The 11,103-nt window shown below is 32.9% G+C and overlaps 1 protein-coding gene across 1 annotated transcript in view; it reads right to left on the bottom strand.

The window, feature by feature from the left end:
- Window positions 1–4,090: 4,090 nt before the first annotated feature.
- The window catches only part of CACNA2D1 (calcium channel, voltage-dependent, alpha 2/delta subunit 1), a 480,749-nt gene continuing 473,736 nt past the window's right edge, over window positions 4,091–11,103 (bottom strand). The window contains exon 39 of the mRNA XM_008568138.1: window positions 4,091–8,178. Within this exon, the coding sequence (XP_008566360.1) occupies window positions 8,065–8,178 (114 nt within the window). The 3' untranslated portion in view covers window positions 4,091–8,064. The remainder of the gene's footprint in view (window positions 8,179–11,103) is intronic.

Raw genomic sequence — 11,103 nt, 5'->3', positions numbered from 1 at the left:
ACACCAACAGGACAATAGCATTGATCAAACGGCTCCAGATTCATAATGTATTCATTTCAGTATTACCTCAAGTTCTTGATGTCCCGTGAGACAAATACAGCACGGTTTGAGACACCTTAGTGTTACACTCCTTCATTTGGATTAGAGTGAGTGACTCAGACATGCTCAAATCAGCATCAATCTGATGGGGACACATTCTGACTTAATTATGTAGTATCATCTTGCTCTCTAATGGTATCTCCTCGGGTGGAGTGGCTCTGAGACATCACTGTTATCTAGAGATTATTGACATGCACAATTTTAATTTGGGGGTCAGCCTGAAGCTATATGTTTTCAGGTTTAGGTTAATTATTCTCTTGGGTTTTTAGTCATAATTTTCCTGATTCTCCATTTTTGTTTTACAGCATTCTTATTTCTATTAGTAGACAAGGAGTGCAATAAAAACGTATACAGAAAATCTTGCTGCATTATATAGTTAATAATTAGTCAATTTTAGGCCAATAGTTTAGCTATTTATCATTATCTTTCTTTAGATATATGTTAGCTAATGTCTACTAATCTGTAGTCAATTATAAACATTTGCTGAGATTGCTTTGCAATTTTGCTCTTTTCCTCAATTTGATGACATTTGGGTGCAGTAAAATTTCACCACAAAAAGAGATATTGTTCTGGCAATAACAGAATATGGCTATGAGAAGATTAGGTACTTATTTTACTGAAAGTTGGTACTATTTATTAAGCCCCTATTTTATGCCATTCCAATATAATTAATAATTGTTCCAAAGATATTGGGAAGGAAATGTCGTTGTGACAGTTTACAGTTGAAGATTCTGATGCACTGAAATGCTAAATAATTTTCCTAAGGTCACATTAGTAAAAATCAAAGCTATGGTTGAAACCAGGTTTTTAAAATTCTAAAGTCCACACTATAAATTTTTAAAAATTTACCAAATTTTCATAGATTGTAACAGAAATATACTCCAAATATATGGCAGTTCATAGGAGGAGGTATAAGTGTGCTTTGGAACATCAGAGAAGGCTCACCCCTTCAGCCAGACTGAACTCATGTTCAGCAACTTCCAGTTCCTTGGATGCATCTCTCGGCTTTCACACACTTTCCTCTTTGTAACAGTACTGTCACCTCCTTCTCTCAGCTGAAAATCATGGCAGCCTTCGGTGGCCATCTTGGTCTTGCTAGGTAGATTACCTTTCTGTAAACTCCATCATTCCACTTATTTCCTATATCATAATATTTACCTCACACTGTTGTAAATACTTACTAAATCTTCAATATTCCCAGCCAGTAGTTCCATGAGGGAAGGGATTATTTTTACCTTTTCTGAGACTCTACTTCTAACACCTCAGTTGAATAAAGAATGAATAAGTGTTTTAAGTGACCAATTATTGGAATAGTTGATTAGCATCTTTAGAGCTCCAGTCCAAAATGATGATTATGATGGCCAAGAAGATGATTGTGATAACAACAATTTATAAAGCTAATGGATGGCACTGTTGAGTGTTTACCCAGTGCTGTGCCCTGTGCTCTGCATTAATTACATCATTTAATCACCATGTAGAGCATTATGCCTAATGTTCAACATTAATTATATCATTAAATCACCATGGCTACCCTATAATGTAGTTATTATTTCTGTTTTGCAGATAAAACTGAGGCCTAGGGTAGTAGTTACTGGATTTAGGAATATAATTGTAAAATAAAAAAAGCAGGGAGGGGAGCAGAGGTAATGAAAACTGTTATGTTTGCTAACTCTTTATTTCGCTGTTTACCATAGCTATTATCAACTCTCCCATACTTTCACAAAAGGAAGTTCATTTTCTCTTAAACTAAATAATTGGGGAAGAGAACATCTGGAAAAGAGAAGTCCTTCCCAACACAGGAAGTTGGCAATCTTGCTCCGATTTTAGTCCAACATATACATGGGTATTTCAAAGAGTTCTTGGAAAATGGAATTGAAAGATAATACAATCTTTCCATGAGTTTTTTGAAGAACTCTCGTACCTTATCCTTATATCAATGTGTTAAGAGCTGGTGTCTGCAACTACTGTTGTAGTTCCAACTCTGGTTCCTAGTCCACAGAAGCTAGTGGCCTTGGACAGGACTTAAATTCCTCTGGGCTGCTTCATGTGACAAGTGAGCCCTTTTAACTGCATAGGGTCTATGTCTTAGAATGGTAACTTTGTTTTTTTAAAACCTTGACTGTTTTTTTCTTTCACGGAAGATCCATACTGCAGTATGATGAGAGAGATGTTTTAAATTATTGATTCTTCATATAAAGTTCATGATGAATTTATTTTTCAGATGTTTTTAAAGAAACTGAAAATGTTTCAAGTGACCCAAAAACTGCTATGATAATGATAAAGCATTTGTGGGGAAAATCTATACACCTAAGAAAAAAACTTTGAAAAATTATCATGAGCCTATATTTTAACATATTAATAATTATAATTTATAGTCAGAAGTTCGAGTCCAAATTTATATTTTAGTGGCAAAAATACAAAAACTGCCTAATCTATCATTATAATAAATGCAGTGAAGTGTTTTGTTAAATGTGGCACATATTGCAACTGGCATATGATTTCTTTTCGTTGTAACATGAACCTACTTTAATGTAGCATATCTATTACTATGAGCCTACTTGAATGTAACATATCTATTAATTATGGCAAGTTATACTTATTTTCCAATTATGGCAATATTAAATTTCATTCTTAAAAACATTTTTAAAGAAAAGTGACTCCATTTAAATAATATTAAATTAACAGCATGAGTCATCTACCAATTTATAGGAAATTACGTAGCTGCTCTTCTGTAAATAACTCCATTTTGAGACACAAAATGTTTGGGAATAAAGTGCCCAAGACTTTGAATTTATTAGGACTTCATACCAATAATTAAAACTTTTCAGTGGTAGCACAAAACTAAAGGTCAGAGATAACATGCCTTTCAGAAGTCAAACCCTAGGCCTAGTTGAATATAACGCAAAGAGAAAAGACTACCAATATGTGTCTGTGGATGCACAAATGAATATTTTATTTTAATTGTAAGTTTATAAACCTAGGAATAGGGTTAACGGGCAGCAGTAGATGTTTGATTGTTCTGTTTATTTTAAATAGAGGCATTCTGAATGTGTTCACAGGCAGAGGGAAAGAAGCCTGCATAGAAGGGAGACTTGAGAAAGGAGAATTGACAAAGCACGTTGCCAAGGAAAGAGGATGGGATCAAGATGATTGATAGAGGAAGTGAAGGTCTCTGGGGAGTAAGATGATTGATTGAGGAGATAAATTGGTACAGAATGAAGCCAGATGTTTTTTAAAAATGTTATCTACCCTATACTTCTAAGTAGGGTGTTTTTCTGCTAAAATGCCTTGATCAGTCGTAGGGATCAGATTTTCCAGCAATCACCATCATTGGTACCCACATACTACATTCCACCCACATGTAGGTAGTTTTGTTCTCTTATGAGATTCTCCAGAAGGAAAAAGAAAAGTAGGCTTGCCTTATAGTAGAGTCCATACAATATTGGGCTCATTACTTTATCAGGTGAGCATAGGAAGGCAGGTAGTGTGTTGGTGTAAATATAAAAGGAAACAGTTTTTTTGAAACTCCTTGTATTATATATTTCATTGCCTCAGCTGCTGTTTTCTATAAAGTAGCTAGGAAAAATATTTCAATGTCAGACGTATAAAAAATATACACATTTCAGATATTCTAACTTTCTTTCAAACTGTTTCCCCATAGTCTTTAAAGAAACATGGCAATATTATTTTTTCCCTAGAAATGTTTTTAGAAGAGAAGTTCAAAATCCAATTTAGTAAATTCCTAAATGCCTTGATGAAGATGGCACACATGAGAAGGGTCAGAGTTATGGAGAGGAGCTGCATGTTCATTTATTTGTTTGTAAGTTAAGGTCTGTAATCGTAGAAGCACTTCTGTAATCCCAACTTTTATTTTCACAGTCCAGAATTCTCTCCACAAGAAGTCCTGCTTTCTTAAAATGTATTTATGACAGAGCCTTTTGTCTCTTTCAACTGTATTTTTTAAAAAAAGCAAATAATCCAAACTGTGTGGTGACTTTAAATGATAAACTTTTATTCTGAATATACTGTTTTTGCACAAGATTTAACACAACATTTTCTGGGATTATAAATATTTTTATAACAGTATTATACAAATTTTTACAAAATGTTTTTGTCAGGCTAGTTAATTTCCACAAAAGTGTCAAGAGAACATAATAAAAGGGGAGGAAAGATCTATTGTTCACAAAAGCCACTTGGTCTTTTACATGGATACACACTGAGCATTTCAATAAAAGTGTCCCTAAAAGCATGACCCAACAATCATACAGTACAACAAAAGAAGACGGCTTTGCCAGGTCACATTGGAAACTCTACTGGCATCTAAGACAGTATCCCATTAGTCTCGGTGGAATTTCTTTGAGATAATTATGTGAACTAGAAATAAGGAAGATGAAACTATTGATAAGGGTTGTCCAATTCTTTGAAATTCTGGAAGTTTTTCAATATGATATTTCTGTTTTATTGATTTGCTCTTTACAGAAAATGCATAGTGAATATTAACAATATTAACATTCTATAGGAAACAAGTTCCAGATAATAAAATATTTGAAACTGTGAGCAAGTGAAAAAGTCATCCTATTCTACACTTAAAAAAAAAAAAAAAAAAAAAAAAAGTCAGGGCATCCATTTTGTCTCACAATTCGGACTCTATATGCTTTTAGATATTTGAATGTCAACTAACATTATCAATGGAATAGCTTAAGAGATTTAAATTAAGACATAGAACATAAGCTCTGGGGACAAGACAAAGATTTAAATGAGATGTAAAATACAGGAGAGCATCAAATAAGCAAGTTAACACTTGGATTGCAAAGGTCACTTAAAAGGGATACTGCCTAATTGAACCCCATAAGGCCAGTTTTAAAGTTAATAAAACAAATATTATAGGAAAAATTACAAATGGCAGCAACATTATTTTGTTTTTTTCCAAGTTAAGCAATAATGCTTCAAGCATTAGAAACATGAAAAAAGATCATACTAAAATCTTATAGGCCCAGGACCTAAAAATCTCTTCAATCAAACTTGCTAACTATGTCATGTTAAAAACCTGTTACAAATATGGACCACGATTGGTGTTTGGCAGTAATGCTGGTTGTTAAAATGAAAAAAATATAAAGAAACCATTAATGCACAATTTTTTCCTGTTACTCAACACCAATGCAAGACATTTTGACTTTGTTTTAGTGACAAACTACAGTAAGCCATATCAGTCTAGCAAAAAATAAGTAAGTAAAAAGTTTAGAAGCTTTTTTACTGATCTCTTATACTGTTCAGTCTTTGGATATCAAATTAATAACAGGCTATAATTTAAATTCTTATCAACAGCTAGAACCCATAGAAAAATAGTGAATTTAATGTAACAGTTTGATGGGATGAGTGTTAGTGTCTTTTAAAAAAAATAGGCTAAAATCATAAAGACTAGTCATGAGGACAATTTTTAGTCAGAGAGCATGTTCTTACCCAATTTATTACCATGTATGTGGTTGTCATAATATAACTTTATTTTAAAACAGAAAATAAAGTCTGATAGCAAAACTAATGCATGTAAATATATTTTGATGTCATTAGAAATCAAATAGGACCCTGCCAAGAGATGCCAGGTTTAACTGTGGTTAATACAACAATAATGTAGCTGATGAAAACATACTATACAACATTAGCCATGAAAATATACCAGACTTTTAACATAATTTTAAGGTAGTTTGTTGTAGGCTGGAAGCAATTTAATTGTTTCAATGTGCATCGTTTATATACACAAACAATTCTATATTTTGATATGCCCTTCCCAACACTTTCATAATTTAAAATAGTCTAGCAAAAGTTAACAATAAGATTTGAATATTTAATTAACAAACAACATGACTTAAACATATTGTTACTAGAATGAGAAGTTCCATATTGTTTTAAATCACTTTGGTGTTTTCTAAAATATCTATACCAGTTATGAATGAGACTACAAAATTACAACAATGCATTAGAAATGGTAACTGATGTCAACTGTTAGAACAATAGTTGGCAAAGTTATCCCATTTTTCCCTTCCCCCTATTTTAAATAAAAAATATCTTAAATAAGAAAATGTACACAAATGGTACATAGGGTATATTTGTGGTGGGAGAAAATTACAAATGTAAGCAAAGCTAAAAACAAAACAAATATATCTTTTAAACTAGGTTAAAGAATTGGTTATATCTTTTATTTATGGAGCATACTAAAGCATGCTGGATAATCTTAATAACTTTGACTTAAAATGATATTTAAGAAAATTTCCAGCTGTACACCCACCAATATTTGGCATGTTCAAAAAAGGAAATAATGCGTTTTCCCATAAAAAATATCTGCATCCTCTCAGGTTCAGTAAAATTATTCACTGTCCCTAAAGTTACACATTCATTGTTTTTACCCTTTCTTCAAATACTGTTTACTCCTGAAAATAATTTTTAAAAGCATAAATAATATTCTGCTATCATATTAATCTATAATGAAATATCTGATTTACTACACTAACCATTTCACCAATGAGGCTGTATAAAAACAATTTTTATTCACAATCAAGTATTCATGTGCATACATATAGATTCAAGGTTTCCTATTTGTTCAGATTATTGTAAAACCCTCATCAAATTGCATGGAAATTTTGATCAAATGATCATGCCATTTAAGATGGAGGGACAAAAGCAGCAATAGCAGAAATGTTTGGATTGTATGTGCTACTATTGAAACAAACAAAGAGGAAACCTAGGATGAATCTTCATTGAGAACATATATGTACTTTTCAAAAAATAAATGTGTCAAATCTGATTTATGTACTTAAAATATCTGTACATAGGTTTTCAGGCAAAAGCACGAATCTCTATAAAATCCATTAATTCTTATTTCACCATTTACCTAGCTCAGTCATTCAGATTCACATTGCACAGTATATTCAGAGTAGTTTAACATTTTTAAAGATGACTTAAGTGCATTTACACTGCAAGGTTCAGATTCTTACATAACAATAATGTCACTCAGTTAGCTTTTCAATGGACTACATTCTACAATAAGAGAAAAACAAAGTGAAAAGTTAAAATAGCAGCAGCATCATGCAAAATACCCTTGGTAACCAAAGTTCATTTATCACAAGAAAAACATTTTCCCCTTCCCCCCAACAAGCTTTTCTTAGAGCATTTAAAAATATCTCGCTAGCACTACATAACTGTACTGTGAACAAAAAAAAACATTACGTCAAAGCATTTATTAAGGGCTTACATTTATGAGGAAATATATCATATATTCAAATTTTACCCTCAAGCACCTTTAATTTAATACATTTCTTAGTTATTTTCAAACCATTTCATTACCCCACCAAAATTGAATTGGTCATCAATTGTGTTATATTTTTGGCAGAGAAGCCATTCTTCATAAGGCATCTTATTCATGGCAAATTTTTGAGGAAAATTAGCCATTATTTATTTCAACAATTTAGACCAATGTTAACTCTCTCACGTGCACTCTCTCTATATTTTCAATCACTACTCAAAGCAGGAGCTAACTTTTAACAGAAGACTACGTGAAGGCAAAGATAACTTTTCTTTTCTCTAAAGAGTTTCTTGGTAAAATTGCAGCAAGTCAAAATTCCATGTCAAAATCAAGACATTTCTTATGAATCATAAACAATTGTATGGGGAGCCCATTAACATGTATTCACCAACAATGCAACAACAAACTCCCATATTTTCCAATAGAGCACATATAGAATTTTGCTTTGATGTTATACATAGATGATGCAGCATTTACACAAGTTTAAGGATCTGACACCCTGACATGCAGCCAGTGGGTGCCTTATAAGTCTGCGCTTTAGGTGTTATGCCATGGTGTAGGCCCATAATGTTCTGCTGATTCCACAGGCAACCCTGTTTTAATGTAGTTCAGGGCTCATGTTTTGGCAGGGTCTGGAGTTTAAGTTATGAAGATTTGGTTTTAGATGGTCATAACAGGCAGTGTTTGCCAGATACCAGCCAAAGTAGTACAAACTGGATTCCAATGATAGACCACAAGGAGGGATTTAATCCAGAAACACCACCACAGTCGGTATAATCCTCCTGTTGGGAAGAAAAGGAAAAATAATCTGGAAAAATATTTAGTATGATATCTTTTTGAGTAACCCATATTTAGTTCATTTCTGAACTTACCTTGTAAGATTAGTTTAATAGGAATCCAAGTAAACTACATTTTCCTAGATTTTATTGTTCTGCAATTTTGGATAAAGCAATTTCTCTAGCACCATTTGACATGCGCTTTAAATTTTTAGTTGTAGATTCTGATGATTATGAAAGAAAATACTTTAATAATGCTGTTTTGAATAATACACCAATTTTTAAATAAAAAATTCCATTCATAGCATCAAAAATTCCTATATATTTATAAATACAAAAAATAAAAATAAAATTTACCAGTATGCTTTATAATTCCCAAGAATGATGATTTTAGCAACCGTGCTCCGTAAGGAAAACTTTAGGCCTAATAAAATGAATGAATTTAAGAAATACACTTCCATTTCCCATGTCTCATATCCAGTTTCTAAGGTGAACATACAGTACATATGTAACATCTGGACCTTCATCAAGAATAATTGAACCACAAACAATGAAAGGACACTCTGAAATCATATATCCAAAATAAAGAGCTAAACTAGAAAGAGAGGTTTGTATTGATTAGAGAAACATGAAATATTAGTAATGAATATGCTCATTTGGATTCCCCACAGTCTAGTGGTGGTTTATTTCATTCTCTACTAATGCAGACTTATTCTTTATCTTATATTCCTGGATTCTTTATTCTGTAGCATTTTCAATGTCCTTTAATTTTTTTTTAATATAGTGAATTTCATTTTTAAAAACTCACATATCTAATTATTCTACTAAAAATGTTTCAAGAATTCACTAACCCAAGGGTTCTGTTTCCAAGAATCAATATAATAGGTGATATAAACAAATAAAAACATTTATTTTTTTTTCAGAATAATTTTACAAAAAACTTTAAGCTCCCAAAGAATAAGAGCTTTGGCTCTTTTTGTTCACCAGGGTTTAATACAGTTCTTGCCAATGACTAAATTAATAAAACTTCTTTCTTGACTTGTACTTTAACAAACAAAGAGTTTTACAAATAAAGAGAAGGCTGGGAGAAAAGAATCTATAAAGCACAATTTTGTTATTTTTCAAAAGCTACCTCCCAAATGTAAATAGACTCATAAAGTGATAATTCTTAGTTTTAATCCTATTTGACCTTTCAGGAGCATTTGACAATGTAGAATATGCTCTCCTTGAAATATTTTCTCACGTATCTTTGGCTAACACACTGTTCTTGGTTTTCCTCAAAACTTGTTTGTGGTTCATCTTACTCTCCTTGGCTTGACCTCCTCCTCTTCATGCTCTCTAAATGTTAGACTTTCTCAGGGGTTGGTTTTCTCTTTTTTCTTTATTTATTCTTTGTTCCTAGGTGATCTAATTCAGTCCCATGGCTTTAAGTTTCATCTATTTGCTAATAACTCAAACTTTTATATCTTCAGCCCTGAATTCTCCTTTGACCTCTACATTCATTGATCTATCTCTACAACCTTTCCTCTTGTAGGTTTCAAATAGAATTCAGACTTAACTTGCCCCCAAATATTATTCTTCTGAATATCAGCAAATGGCACTTCTGGAGTAGTGGATCGTGTCCAAGACTACAAGTCATCTGGCATCCCTCTATTTTTCTTAAATCTAATCCGTCAGCATGTCCTCTTAACTCTAGTTTCAAAATACATCCCCAAAACTACCACTTCTCTCTATCTTAGGGCCAAGTCACCATCAGTTTCTGCCTATACTTGTGCAAGATCTGCCTCGCTTTGTCTCGTTGCTTCTGCTCTGCCCGTTGACAATCTCTTCTTTAAAAAAAAAAAAAAAAAAAGCAGTCTTCTTAAAACCATAAATTGAATCCTTGCACTCCCTGCTTGAAATTCCCCATCAGACTCAGAACAAAATCCAGATTCATTGCCAAGGCCTACAAAGTTTTACATGGTCTGGAACCTGGCTGCTTCTCCATCTTCGTCTTCCCACATTCCTCTCTTCCCCCCCACTGCTTACTCTACTTCTCCAATAACACTGGCTTTCTCTGCAACAGGCCAAGTTGTTTACTATCTCAGCGACTTCGCATTTGCTCTGCTCTTTGTTCAGATACTTGTCCCTCAAGATAGGGTAACCAGGTAAAAAAAACCAGGATACCTAGTTACATTTGAATTTCAGATTAAAAAAAAAAATACTTTCTTAGTGTAAATAGATCTCAAGTATGATACACAGAGAAGAGTGGTCTGACATGTAGTATGTATGTAGTAAGTATTTAATAAATGAATAGTCCGTACTCAATAAAGCAGCACATATACTGATTGCTTAGAAACACTGCAAACATCAGATACTAACTTAAAGGCCTAATAGGAGTACTCTCTGGTTCTGGTAAGTATTCATTTGATGGAATGAAAAATAAACATGCAAACAAAAACTCATTTATGTATTAATAATATATTTTGTCAAAGAAATTATTAATGTAAAACATATATTTATATTCTAGAAATGTGCTCGCTTTGGCAGCACATATACTAAAATAAATTCTAGAAATGTGTTATGGAAAGAAAAATATTCTCCCTGTCTTTTCATTGTTTTTATTTTTTTATTCTTGGGATTTATTGTTTGTTTCATTTCCTCTGTATGATGCGATATGTTGGTTTGCATTTAGGAGGTGGTAGTTTAGATTAGTTGTTTGGAGTCCCTGTAGTCCGCATGTTGATACACACTAAAAATTCTACCTCACGGGCTGGCCCATGGCTCACTTGGGAGAGTGTGGTGCTGATAACACCAAGGCCACGGGTTCAGATCCTATATAGGGATGGCTGGTTCGCTCACTTGGGAGAGCGTGGTGCTGACAACACCAAGTCAAGGGTTAAGATCCCCTTACTGGTCATCTTTAAAAAAAAAAAAAAAAAAAAAAAAAAA

The sequence above is a fragment of the Galeopterus variegatus genome, unplaced genomic scaffold (assembly GCF_000696425.1).
Source record: "Galeopterus variegatus unplaced genomic scaffold, G_variegatus-3.0.2 Scaffold0, whole genome shotgun sequence".
Taxonomy (NCBI): Eukaryota; Metazoa; Chordata; class Mammalia; order Dermoptera; family Cynocephalidae; genus Galeopterus; species Galeopterus variegatus.
The sequence above is the reverse complement of the archived record's forward strand: the minus strand, read 5'-3'. Positions and strand labels throughout refer to the sequence as shown.